The 15,081-nt window shown below is 39.3% G+C and overlaps 1 protein-coding gene across 1 annotated transcript in view; it reads left to right on the plus strand.

Moving 5' to 3' along the window:
- Positions 1-15,081, plus strand: part of LOC150081748 (glutamate dehydrogenase, mitochondrial-like) — a 535,860-nt gene that overhangs the window by 42,925 nt on the left and 477,854 nt on the right. The window contains exon 2 of the mRNA XM_090378851.1: positions 6,033-6,233. Coding sequence (XP_090234977.1) covers positions 6,033-6,233 — 201 coding nt within the window. The remainder of the gene's footprint in view (positions 1-6,032; positions 6,234-15,081) is intronic.

Raw genomic sequence — 15,081 nt, forward strand, 5'->3', positions numbered from 1 at the left:
GCGATAGTTCCCAAGCGATCTTTCTAGTGCGATTTTCTAGCGATTTTTCTAGGGCGAGTACTAGTGCTTAAATAATCCCTCCACCGCTCGCAATGTTACTGTTGACCGCTCGCATCGTCACTGCTTCCCTCGCTGAGCAACGTCACTGCTTCAACGCTAGCAACGTCACTGCTAACCCCGCTTGCATCGTTACTGCTATCGCTAGCAACGTACTGCTCTCCTCTTCTGCTGATCGCTTGGTCACTGGTTGGCACCACTCCTGCCTCCACGTGGCGGGGTCGGTAACCTGGGAGAAGGAATTCCCTCTTCCGGGGCTAAAAGGAGCAGCGATGGATTGCGATGCATATCCATCGCTAGAGCCCACGGGCTCCAGACCCGTCAACTCTGATTCAGAGCATGACTTGAATCGTCCAAAGAGACTACGGACAGAAAAACAACAACAGACATGCCAGCATTTCTGATAATGCATTCCCTATCCACACAACCTGTTGGCAAGCTATCGCCTTTCTTAATACAGAAATGTTTAGAATCGGTTGTTGGATCTCCCAAAATGGTTAAACGTCTCCAATCCGGAGACCTTCTAATTGAAGCCTGTCAGCCAAATCACTCAGAAAAATTGTTAAAATTAACAACTTTTAACAATATTCCTGTGTCAGTAACAGCCCATAACACTCTGAACACCTCTAAAGGAGTTATCAGCGAATGGGACTTACTAAATGTGTCTGAGGAAGAAATCATTCAAGAGCTTAGCGAACAAAAAGTGACTCATGCACGGAGAATTATGACGAAAAAAGATGGCAACCTATTACCAACCAGGTCCATTATTTTGACATTCAGTACTCCGAATCTCCCATCTTCTGTAAAAGCAGGTTACTTAAACTGCAAGATTCGACCCTACATCCCGAATCCCATTCGCTGCTTTAAGTGTCAGAAGTACGGCCATTCTCAGACGGCATGCCGAGGCGATGCTGTGTGCCCTATTTGCGGCTCCAAGGAACATTCCCAAGGAGACTGTACAGCTTCCACTCCCACTTGCCCAAACTGTAAAGGAAGCCATCCTGCATTTTCTAAAGCGTGTGACCTTTGGAAAACAGGGAAAAAAATCCAAAAGTATAAAGTGGAGCATAAAGTCACATACCCTGAAGCAAGAAAGCAAATAATGCTAACCATGCCTAGCCGATCATATGCATCGGTCACCAAAAATAGCCGCTCAGCTGCAACCCAAACAGATGTCTCCATCGAACCGAATATTTCCTTTGCCACCTGGGCCAAAACTGTGCTAACTTACAATAACAAAACTACAGTCAGTGAGACCAGCAACACCCCAATCAGCATCCCAACTGATGCTATCTCAACCTTGCCCGAAACAACGAAATCAGCTACTGTTGAAAACCAGAAGAAAGTGAAACCACGCATTAGCAACATGGAAATGGAGGTTCAGTCAGAGGATGAAGAGACAGTACTAGAGTTACATGCTAGTGATACCATGGATACAGGACGCCCAACGTTTCCCAGAAATGAAAAATCAAAACTAAGCAGACAGAAACCTTCCCAGAAAAAACAGTCAGATCAATCTTCCTCAAGTAAATCCAACAAATGAATAAATTCCTTCAATGGAACTGTAGAGGATTACGCAGTAATATAGATGACTTGAATGATTTACTAATCGAAACTAAAGCAATAGGTGTATGTTTACAGGAAACCTTTTTATCACCACAAGTTTCTCTGAAAATTAAAAATTATTCTATGTTTAGGCGAGATAGGGATTCTGACACTCCTGCTCGTGGTGGGGTGGCTATTCTTATCAGAACTAACATACCGTCAAGACATCTCCAACTACAAACCTCTTTAGAAGTTGTAGCGGTTCGGATAGCAATGGGAATATCACTAACCCTTGCATCCATTTATATCCCACCGAATTATCCTTGCTCCCAGACTGAACTTGACAATCTTATCAAACAATTGCCACCTCCAGTCTGTTTACTCGGCGATTTCAACGGTCACCATCCATTGTGGGGATCTTCCATCATGGATAGGAGAGGCCAATTAATAGAAATATTCCTGGATAACCATAACCTGACTCTGTTAAATTCTGGCTCTCCAACTCATATTCAACTACCTACAGGTAGTACATCAGCCATAGACTTATCAATATGTTCAGCCTCTCTTTATCCAAGCATGGAATGGTTAGTGTTAAATGATCCATTGCACAGTGACCATTTTCCTATCATCAGTTCAATTCAAACACAGACGGTGTCATGTCCTAAAAGCCGCACTTCTTGGAACTTTCATAAAGCAGACTGGAAAAACTATTCAACTTGTGTTCTACTTGACAAACTATATGTACAACAAAATCGTATTGATGACGTAACTGATCACATTACAAGCCACATATTATCTGCAGCAGAAATTTCAATTCCAAAATCTAATCAGTGCAAGCGGGTACACCAAAATCAGTGGTGGAATGAAGAATGCTCCAAAGCGAAACGAGAAAAAAATCATGCCTGGAACCAGTTTCGCAAATTTCCAACTACCGCCAACCTAATTATGTACAAAAAACTCAGAGCCAAAGCAAGACAAATTAGGAAGACAGCAAAACGTGACTCCTGGATTAAATTCGCCTCAGATATTAATAAAAATACTGACACTCGAGTCATTTGGAGAAAAATTCAAGCTCTGAATGGGAAATTTCTACCGCAGCAATCTCCAATAATACAATGCAATGGGCAGGACTTATCCTCTCCTACTGACATTGCAAATGCTTTAGCCGAATCTTTTTATAACATTTCTGCCTGTTCCTCTTATGTGATCTCCTTTCAACGCAGTAAAACTGATTCAGAACGCCATAAGTTTAATTTCACAACTAGACTTTCACTTCCATATAACCAGCTGTTTACTCTATCTGAACTGAGAGAATCTTTGAGCAAATCTCCGAACAGCGCAGCAGGACCAGACGGCATTCACTACAATATGCTGAAGCATCTGTGTGAAGCCGATCTCGGCACACTATTACTCTTTTATAACCGGATCTTCTCTGAAAATACGTATCCTCTGTCATGGCGTCATTCCTATATTTGTGCTATTCCAAAACCAGGCAAAGATCCTTCTCTAGTTGAGAATTACAGACCAATATCATTGACAAGCTGTCTGGGCAAAATCTTTGAAAGGATGGTACATAAGAGGCTCACCTGGATTCTAGACTCCGAAAATCTCCTTTCTGATCACCAATATGGCTTCCGTAAAAACAGGTCCACCCTAGATGTACTTGTAAAAATTGAATCCAACATTCGTAATGCCTTTGTCAAAAAACAGCATCTAGTGATGGTCAACTTGGATATTCATAAAGCATTTGACACCACATGGCGTCATGGTATAATTAAAGATATGCATCAGTTGGGGCTGAGAGGACATCTCCCTTTAATAATTCAGAACTTTTTAAAATTGCGTACATTTCAGGTCCGGTATAAAAACATGCTGTCAACATCTCACATTCAAGAAGAGGGTGTCCCACAGGGTTCCATATTGAGTCCAACCCTATTTGCGATTAGGATCAACAATATTTTGGAAGAACTTCCAAAAACGGTTGAAGTATACATGTATGCTGATGATCTCACCATATGCTGCCAATCGCAAACCATGAATACTATCGAAAGGCAGCTACAAATTGCTTTAACGAGAATTAAATCCTGGACCTTACGAAATGGATATAATCTCGCTGAACAGAAAACCACTACCACTCATTTCTGCAAACTTCGGTCACTTCATCCTGATCCAGAGCTAAAGATAAACAATGTGCCAGTTCCTCTTGCTCACAATGTCCGTTTCCTTGGTCTGATACTAGACAGGAAACTGAACTTTCAAGCACATGTGGCCTATCTTCGAACTGTCTGCTTGAAGAAATTAAACATCCTCCGGTGTGTGTCATCCATGTCATGGGGCGCTGATCGTCACACCCTCATCCATCTTTATAGAGCTCTCATCAGGTCTCGCTTGGACTATGGCTCTCCAGTATATGATTCAGCGAGGAAAAGTACTTTAGAACAACTAAACACCATCCAGCACAGTGCTTTGAGAGTCGCTCTAGGTGCATTCAGAACCTCCCCAGTTCAGAGCCTGTACATCGATGCTCATGAACCTCCCTTACATCTTCGCAGGAAATCATTACTTCTGATGTATGCCGCAAAAATCCGTAGTCTGCCCTCTCATCCTTGTTGGAGATGTCTCTTCAATACTGAATGCGAGTCATTTTACATCAGTAAACCTAATGAAAACCGACCTGCTTCACTTAGATTTAAGGAACTGGCTCAAACATGGAACATAGAAATCAGCAATATATTTCAGGACAAAACACCACCAGAGCCACCCTGGAAAAATATCTGTGCAATATATGATTACTACTTTGAACAGTGGGGAAAGAACATGCTGTCTCCCTCCAATATCGCACAGTTACATGCAACTTACGCTCTTTCTAATTCAAACGCATGTGAAATCTATACAGATGGATCAAAAACCGAGACCCAAGTAGGTGCTGCTGCAATCTTCCCATCATTTAGCACTTCTGTCTCATTGCCAATAGAATGCAGTATCTTCACTGCTGAGCTCTATGCTATAAACTTAGCTCTGGATCACATTATTGAAAATCTAATTCCGTCTGCTTTAATATACACTGACTCACTCAGTGCTGTCTCTGCCATAAATACTAATACCAACTCCTCTCATCCTGTAATAAAACAGATTCATTCTAAGTTACTTGCCTGTAAGGAATTGAACCAAACTGTGACATTCTGCTGGATCCCAGGACATTCTGGAATAGCTGGCAATGAAAGAGCAGATCATGCAGCCAAACAACCAGAAACCACTATTTCGCAGTCTTTTCAAGTTCCATATACAGATTACAAACACATTATCCGTAAAGCATGTCATAACAGCTGGTCATTAATCTGGAAAGGTTATCCAGGAAATAAACTCTACCAAATAAAACCGGAACCAAAGCTGTGGCAATCCAGCTTCAGAAAAAACAGGCGAGATGAAATAATTTTAGGAAGGCTAAGAATCGGGCATACTCACCTCACTCACCTGTATCTGTTAACTAATGACAGCGCTCCCCAATGTACATCATGTCAAGTACAACTGACCATTCGACATTTGTTAGTGGACTGTCCCCACTTTCACACCATCCGCTTAGACACCTTTAAGTCAATTTCTAATATGCAGTCTTCAATAAAATTATTACAGATTCTGGGAGATGATTTTAATCAAAAAGAACTATTTGCTTTCCTAAATCGTATAGGAATATATCATAAAATATAGTTATCACAATTAAGATAATATTTCATATTTACCATTTGAAAGACACAATATGGCCCTAGCAGCCTATGTGTCGTTAAACACAACAACAACAACAACAACAACAGAGCCTCCATAGTTGCCTGATCAGTGTTACTGCCCAGGTAATGTCATACTATATATCAGTGCAATAGTAGTAGTGCCCATTTTATGTAATATCATAGTACTGTATATACTATTAATTATAAATTTCCACCTGTTTAACCCTTTACTAGTATGCTGTGATTTTTGTTGCATTATTAGTATTGTGCAGTCCAGGTTTTTTATTTTTTTAATCATAAATGATCAATCTTCTATCAATGAAAGAAACAGAAATACATGTAATAAAAATATAAGTTAAAAGTTAATTACACATTAATATATTTCAAAATTACATACTCAATGTTTTGTAAGCAGTACAGTAAGTCTCTCAGACTGGGAGCAGAATTTTAACTTATTGCACAAAAATAAAACATGTCAGTAGGTATCAATATCTTAATAGATAAGTCTGTAAGAATACTGTTGTGCATGTGGTATAAAGCTACCATATTCTCATTACCATGGGTAAACTAAAACTAGCACAAATGGAAAATTTAAATGTCTTGGTGATGACCAATTCTGTTTGATGGCATTAATTAAATGCATTTGTTAATAAGCAAATTACTAATAATATAATTAATTAGGTTATTTTTTTTTTTTTTTTGCAGGTATTAGGTTCAGCACAGATGTCAGCCTTGATGAAGTAAAAGCACTTTCTGCATTAATGACTTTCAAGTGTGCTGTTGTTGATTGTCCTTTTGGAGGTGCTAAAGCAGGTTTGAAAATAAATCCAAGAGAATTCAGCGAGTTTGAACTTGAAAAAATCACCCGAAATTTTGCCCTTCAGTTGGCAAAGAAAGGATTTTTAGGTATCTTGTTTTATCTTTTCCTTTTTTTATGTGACTAATTTGAACATATTTCTTTCCTTATTTCCCTCTGTCTCTAACCACAGAGACAGAGGGAAATACACAGACACACACAGACAGACACAGTTATTTTTCGGACCGCTGTGTACAAGTAAGAACGAGCTTTGAGCAAGAATGTTATGAAGTTGAACGTGGCTGCCCTCAGGGTTCAATTCTGGGTCCTTACATCTGGAACATGGTTTTAGATGATTTTTTAAACTCTGACATGGAGGACACGCAAGTAGTGGCCTATGCAGATGATATAGTTCTTTTGGTGGATGGGAATTCAAGAAAAGACCTTGAAATTAAAGCTAGTAGAATTCTAGAAAAATTATTAAATTGGAGTAAAAAGCATAAGTTAGAAGTGTCCACAAGTAAGACTGTTACTATGCTGTTGAAGGGTAAACTAAGTCTTACAAGGCCTCCATTAGTGAGAAGTGGTGATGTCTCCATAAAATATGTTAAGACCTTGAAATATCTGGGGTTGTTCCTGGAGGAGCGATTGTTTTTTACGGAGCATGCAAGGTTTCTGAAGCAGAAAGTTAAGCTCCTGTACGCGAAGCTCCGCAGAGTTGTAAGAGTTAAATGGGGTATAAAGGGCCGAGCCCTTAACATGTTATATGAAAGTGTTTTCGTACCCATTATAACCTACGGAGCTGGAGCGTGGTGCAGTAGAGCAACAAACTCTGCAGTGATGAGACAACTGTTGTCAGCTCAGCGATTTGCTCTTCTGGGGATAACTCGGATATGCAGAACAGTTTCGACTGTTGCTGCTCAGGTTATTGCTGGAAAGTTGCCGGCGGACCTTTTAGTGGTCCGTTCTGGCTTATTATATTGTTTGAAACGGGGCATCACCAAGGAGATTCTTGGCATCCGGTCCTGTGCGGTTGGCGAGGCAGTGTCTGATGTACGACTGATGGCGGTTGAACGGAGGAGGATTGAGAGTGATGTGGAAAATATTTGGCAAAATAGATGGCTTAACTCGGATAAAGGTAGAGAGACATATCATTTTCTCCCCTCCGTTAAAATAGTGAATTATAGAACAAGACCATGGCTTCAGTTCGGATTACAGGCATGCTTCGTTTTAACTGGTCACGGACTACGGGCCAGGCTGAGTGAGTTTGGATTATCAGAGACAGGCTTATGTGCTTGTGGACAAATGGAGACGGGCCTCCATGTTATGTTACATTGTCCGTTCTATTCAGATTTTAGAATTATGCTTGAGGTGGCTCTTGGTATCAATCAGAGTACCTTATATACTCTATTTTTAAGTAGAGAGAATTTTAATGTTTTTAATGAGTTTATTGAAAATGTGTTTAAAAGAAGGATATCTTGTATATAGTGTAAATGTAGAGGTCTTCCTCCCCGTGGAAGGGGCGGGAACTGAAGCCATAGGGAATATTAACTTATTCTCTATGGCGACAGGCTAAAGACCGAGCAATTGTAAATCATAGACAAAAGAGTTAGAAGTTTTTAACTTTTTAAATGTCCTTATTAACTTACTAACAAAATTTGTTGTCGTTCATTAACACAATGTTTTTGAGATGAAATTTTCAAAATTTTAAGAATTAAATTGTGCATATGGGCACCTTTGCCCAGGTGGCACTACTACTAACTCAGTTGTATATGATGATGTCTCTAACCACAGTGCTTGTGGAACCTCTTGGATACCCCTGCAAAATGTCAGTTGTGTGTTAATGTTGGTTAATGGTTAACTTTCTTAACTTTCTGCCCTTCCTTAATATAGACAATTTTAGTTGAATAGTTTTGGAAGTGAACAGTTATTGCTTACGTGGAATTACACATGGCAAAAGACCCTGTCAGCTTCTGCACCACTCTATTTTATTACTATTTTTGTTTAGTTTGCATAAACGAGTATATTAATTGCTGCACAATTGTTGCTTCTAAAAGTTGGTATTGTTCATTATACAGAGTGTCTCAAAAATATTGGTACAAACATTTAGGGGAGGTAGGTAACATCTAAAGGAATGTGAATTGCTTAGGAACCCATAACCGGAAACGTCACCGTAAGTCGGTAGATGGCGCTATTCATCAGTTCGCGAGAGGGAAAATTTCAATGTTTTGTTCACAGATGAGGCTTATTTCACTCGGGAAGGCTTATTCAATCAGCACAATGCTCATGTGTGGGCTCATGACAACCCACACGGTGTGCACCCCCATGCGGCACAGCATCGCTTCACAATAAATGTGTGCCGACCGGGCTAGCCGAGTGGGTAAAGTGCTTGCTTAGCAACCCAAAGGTTGCGGGTTCGAATCCCGCCTCGGGCATGGATCAGAGTAGTGCAAAAACCTTGGGAGGTGCATTATGGCCACAGAAGCCGATGCGCGAACAAATTACAAAAAAAAAAAAAAAAAAAACCCAATAAATGTGTGGGCAGGTATAGTCGGTGATTGCTTAGTCGGCCCATATCTGTTACCATCCCGCATGAACTGCGCTAAATATCGAATCTTTCTTGAACAAGTTCTATCAGGGTTACTTGATTATGTTCCAGCAAATGTGAGACGCAACATTTGGTTTCAACATGACGGGGCGCCTGCCCATTATGGAAGGTGTGTTCGTGACCATTTGAACAGGCGTTTTGGGCATCGATGGATTGGCTGTGGTGGACCCGTTGCCTGGCTCCAACACTCACCTGATTTATCAAGCCTTGATTTCTTTCTGTGGGGGGCCCTCAAATCTATCGTGTATGAATTGCCTGTGGAGACGGAAATGGATCTCGTGGCGAGACTCGTCTGCGCTGCTGCTACTGTCAAAGAAACTTTAGGTGTGTTCGACCGTGTCCGCCAATCCATGCTGCGTCGGTGTCACGCATGCATCACGTCTCATGGTGGAACCTTCGAGCATCTGTTGTAACATCATGAAATGCATCCATCTCGTACTCCACTGTTAATGTTATGTCAAATAAATGTTTGTCACTAATTACTGTCTTGTATCATTTCTATTCTTGTGCCTCTGCTACTACTTTCCCGTGACGTTTCCAGTTATGGGTTCCTATCCGATTCACATTCCTTTAGATGTTACCTACCTCCCCTAAATGTTTGTACCAATATTTTTGAGACACCCTGTATTTGAATTATTGCTATAGGTAACACACACACACACACACACACACACACACGGTACTAATAAAAAATTTGAATATTGCACAATTAATTTTGTTCATTGATAAGTGTTTGCATTGCCTATAGTCTTCAATATAATTATTTCTGCAACCTCATAATTACTCACCATGCCTGTCACTTTGGACATTCTTCTTTCTTCATTTTAAAGCGAAAAATTTCCCCCACAAAACCATTTGAAACTACTCTAAAACTGTTTTCTAACATAACATCATATCCATAAACTGTAATGAGCATTTTGTGTTTATTTTCATATCTCATTTTCTAAGTTTAAAAGAGAATTTAACGTTCACCCCAGATTTTGCAATTTTCAGCACACGTTGTGTGTACTGAAAATGACAAAATGGCAATAGATGAGAAAAAAGTGTTCACTCCAAGCAGCATTTTTCCTTAGAATGGCTCATAACAATTAGAATAACATTCTAATTGTTATATATTTAACTAGAATAACATTCTAGTTAAATCTTATTTAACTTGCTCAAATGATGACATAAGTCTTGAACACAACTATTCTTGAACACACACCTGCTGTGTGTGTTCAAGAATTAAAACCATATGCTGAACTTTCTGATCAAGTGTGTGTGTTTTAATTAAATTGAGCAGTTAAAAGGCACCAGGGTCTATCTATCTTGCTTACTTCTCATTAGGTCATTTATTGTCTTCACTTTTTATCATATTTGTGCTGAAATTTTTGAATTTGATGTTAAAATTGGACTAGGTTTTTTTAGATTTTATGATTTTGAAATTTAATCTGGCAGTAGTATCATGTTGCCTGACAAGCCCTCTGGTGACTGACTGATTGAAAATTACTAGTTGTTACTTTTAGAATTTTCCTAATAGTATCTGTAGTCTTCTATGTGCTGGTTTTTTTTTTTTTTTTTTTTTTTTTTTAGCACATTTATATTGTTCACTTTTTGTAAGCTTGATAGGGCCTTGTGAGGCTATGTGATATTATTCATTACCTCATTGTGTCTGGCCAAGTACAGTTCATTTTGATAGTGACTTCAAAGTTTTCAACTGGGATCCTACTTCTTGTGAAATCCCCATTACTGCACATCGCATGGGACTCCCCTCCATGAAGACATAAATAGTCTGAATAACATCAAAAAACCAAAGATGGTTCTGTTTTGGGTACTTGACGTGCATGTATCTACTAGGACAAGGTTCAAACAATGTGCATAGCAGTAAATGCATAATATTTCACTGTTTACATTTCATTTGAACTCTCACATTATATCCATACATAGTAGATACACCATCAAAATAGACTGAGCAAAGCCAACCTGCTTTGCGAGGGCAATACAATGCTTTTAATTTAGGAAGCTCGTTTACAGGATCAAAGCCTTTAAAATTAAGAATAAAATCTGGTAAAAGAGGCTGCCAAACACCATGTAAGCATTCTTTTGTCACTTCATTCCAAGCCTCCACAATTATGTAAATAGAATTCTTTATGTTGAATCGTTTCCAGAAGTTTTAACTGTTGGTGCATTTTCGCCTTCTGTTTCTGCTATCAGCATCTTAAATGTTCGTCTTGTGAAATAGCTCTTAAAAGCAGCAATTACTCCTTGGTCAAGTGGCTGGATAAGAGATGTTGTGTTCGGTGGTTAAAACAGGATTTTAATGTTTGGTGACAGTTCAGCAAGAGTTGGAGGGTGACTTGGTGCATTGGCCTTAAAATCTCTCTAAAATCCAAAAAAAAAAACGAGAAAACCTTGTGCAAGAGAAGTTTTTACGGTTCCGGAAAATAGTTTTTTCTGTTTTATTAACTTAAATTGGCTTAAATTGGGGTATTAACTTATTTTCTAGAGTAGCTTTATATTCCTAGTTAAGATACTTAGTTTAAATTTTAACTTAGATAGAGATATTGTAGGTTATTACTTAGTATCGGTAAGGGTATCCAATCCACATATTTTACAAATTTTGCAGATCCAGTAGATAGGAAGTGTTTTAGCTATATTTAGTATATAGCTAAAAAAGATCTTGACTAAGTCTATAAGTAGCTTATAGACTTAGTCAAGATCCTTGGTTTATTCTGAATTGAGACAGCGAGATTTTGGAAGTTAATTAATATTTAAGGGTCCGTAGATTTAGCGTTCGGAACTTGCCGCCATTGTTATACGATACAACGATATATCCCGAACTAGATAGTTAGCTTAGTATAGTATATACTATATTATCAATTAATATATTATATACTGTATTAATTGATAATATATTATATAATATCAATTAATCAGTAAAATTTATTAATTTTGTTTAACTTCATTGTCAATTAAATTGTACTTTTTAACTAAATACTACATATAACGACTTAGATTTTACAAATGTAACATAATTAATTAATTAATTAATTAATACTAACTTGATACGGAAGTTATAACGGAACTCGAAGATAATACTCGATACTGAAAAAATATATTTAGTGTTACAACTGCGTTGGGATACAAGTTGAGGGGTATAATTTTGTACTGAAATTGAAATTTTATTGAAATTGAATCGCAATCATCACTCGGACCAGAGCAGCAAAGCAAAAGGCTCAAGCTAAATGGAGTGCTGCGGCTCAGGGGGAGAATGGATGGGGGGGAAGTTGCCGAATCACAGCCTTTTAAAATGCACTGCTTGCTTGATGTTTGTGGAGCAATCAGGTACGGGACATGATATTGCCAAGGTGGATGTCTTTGTGTACGCGCAATGTAAGGAGTGTGAGGAAATCAGACGACAACTCAGGACAGGGTGGATGCCCTCGAAGGATTTAAATTGAGGGGCCCATCAAGCTCTCAGCTGCCCACATCAACGCCAGAGCTTGCACTTGATCATCACGCAACACAGCGGCAACCCCCAAGGCAGAATGCGCTGGTCCCACAGGAACTAGTAGTAGTTGGTGACTCTATTGTCAGGGAAACGGTGAAAGTGCTATGTAAAAAGGATAGGTGGAACAGGACTAGGGTGTGTCTGTGAGGGGCAAAGGTTCATGACGTAGAGCGGATATCATCTATTAACAGCAATAAAGGTGATATTGTTGTACATGTTGGCAGTAATGATATTAAGAGTAGGATATTGGCGGAATTACTTAACAAGTACGGGTCACTGATGAAAAAAAGCGTTGAATTAGAAAGTGTCTGCAATTCTGCCCAGACACGACAGGAGGGAGTGTATGATGAGCGCCTTGTCGATCAATTCAGCCCTGGAAAGATGGTGCAAGGCTCAAGGGGTAGAATTTTTTTTCAGCCTGGTGAGTACTTGTTAACAGGAGAGACTGCTTCTATAGGGATGGGATACACTTAAATAGAAAGGGTGCAAGAATATTTGCTGATGCTATCGAGGCAGTGCTAGGTGGGTCGGAAAACTGTTAGCTTAGGGGGGGGATACAAGGACTAATAGATTAACAGTAGCCACTGGCAGAGGTGAAAGTGATTCTTGCACTGCTTCTATTGGAATGAGCAGCAGCCTGGAAAACAAGATGCAGGGAATTTCAGAGACTGGTGGGAGTCATTTGCGGTACAGGAAACACATGGGTTGTGTTACGGTAGCTAAGAATAGGAATAGGTGCATGTATACTTGCGTATACACCAATACTAGGAGTTTGGTAAATAAATTTGATGAATTTGAGTTATTGCTCAAAACATCAAAGGCAGATATTGTTGGGATATCAGAGACGTGGTGTCACACAGATATAAGGAATGCAGAACTGGAATTTGGGGAGTACAATGTGTACTGGTAAGATAGACAGGATAGGAAGGGAGGAGGGTTTATGCCGTTAGTTAAGTAATGCATAAAATCCGAGGAAGTGAAGCCAGCCGACATCATTGGACAGTGCAGTGTCGAGTCAGTTTGGTGTGACATAAGCATTGGGAGATTGAAATTGATTGAGAGTAGGAGTGTGTTATAGGTGTAATGACTCTGATGAGTATAATAAGAAACTGTACAGGAAAATAGAGTGGGCCAGTAAATCAGAGAGTCTTATAATGGGGGATTTTAATTTCCCAGATATTGACTGGAATTTGTGGGTTGGTCACTCGCACACTAACAAGGCTTTTGTGGATTTATTGGATAATTGTTTTCTACATCAGCATGTTCGGGAGGCAACTAAAGGGAGTAATACTCTTGATCTGATTATAAGTAGTGATTCTTCATGCGTTAAGAATCTGCAGATAAAGGAACCACTAGTTGGCAGTAATCACAGTGTGCTGAAGTGGGATTTACTCAAAGAGGTGGTTAAAGGGAAGGGTTTTGCTTTCGTAAAGGTGACTACGGTGGTCTGAGACAGTATTTAAATTCTATACGGTGGGACCAACTGATGATCTTACCAACAGCAAATTCAAAATGGGAATCATTCAAAGAATTTATCTTGGAAACTACTAGGCTTTACATACCAACTAAGAAATATTGTTCAATGTTTAGGCCTAAATGGATGTCAGATGAACTAATGAGACATATGGCAGATAAGAAAAATGCATGGGATACATATAAATTAATGGGTGATGTAGAAGCCTATGATAGATATAAGCTGGTCTGTAACCAAGTCACAAAGGAGATTAGGAGGCAAAGGCAGATTATGAGAAATCTTTGGCAAAGGATGCAAAGAAAAACAACAAAGAGTTCTTTACCTATGTAAACTCTAGAAGGAAGGGATGAATCAGATTTGTCCCCTGGATATTGATGGTTCAACTGTTGATGATCCTGTTCAGGTGGCTATCAAAATAAATGAGTATTTTACATTCTACATTCACACATGAGGAGTTATTCAGGGAGGGGAATGCCAGAGGAGAGTTAAACTCTGGCAGTGAGCTAGATGATTTTGTAAGAACTGAGAGGAAAGTGAAGGAGAAATTGTTGAAGATAAACATAAAAAAGGTACCCAGGGTGGATTGGATGTATCCAGTTATATTAAAGGAGGCAGCAAACCCTTAGCCATAATTATGAGAGCTTCCATGGACACAGGGGAGGTAATCATGGACTGGAGATGTGCAAATGTGACCCCAATTCATAAAGGAGGATGAGAGGGAAACGAAAGTAATTACAGACCTGTTACTTTAACTTCTGTTACAGGGAAATTAATGGAGGCACTGGTGAAAGAAGCACTGCAGGGTCATCTAGACAAGACTTCAGTTATAGCTCGTACACAGCATGGGACACATCAACTTTGTTAAGGGGAAGTCTTGTCTGACTAATTTGATTGGATACTATGATGTGGTCACAAAGGAACTGGATGCAGGGAATAATTTTGTTATCGTATATTTGGATCTTAGAAAGGCATTTGATACTGTTGTACATGGAAGACTGCTGAACAAATTGGAGCAGTGTGGCATTGGAGGCAAATTGCTGCTATGGATAAAGGGATGGTTGAGTGGGAGAAGACAGTGTTAATCAATGGACACTGCTCATCGTGGACTAATGTTATTAGTGGAGCCCCTCAGGGTTCAAGGTTGGGTCCATTGTTGTTTTCTGTATTTATAAATGATATTGATGATGGTATATCAAGCTTAATGTCCAGGTTTGTCCAAACAAGAAGGACCTGGGAGTAATTGTGCAGGCAGATATGAAGTTTTCTGAGCAGTGAAAATGAAGTATTCAGATACAAAGTTTTCTGAGCAGCTCTCTGGCAGACGGTCTGCAAGAGTAGCTCATGGTGATATACAGGAATTTTTCCTGTATATCACCATTTTTCCTC

Source organism: Mastigoproctus giganteus, chromosome 8 (genome assembly GCF_048544385.1).
Source record: "Mastigoproctus giganteus isolate SK-2022 chromosome 8, ASM4854438v1, whole genome shotgun sequence".
In the NCBI taxonomy this organism is placed as follows: Eukaryota; Metazoa; Arthropoda; class Arachnida; order Uropygi; family Thelyphonidae; genus Mastigoproctus; species Mastigoproctus giganteus.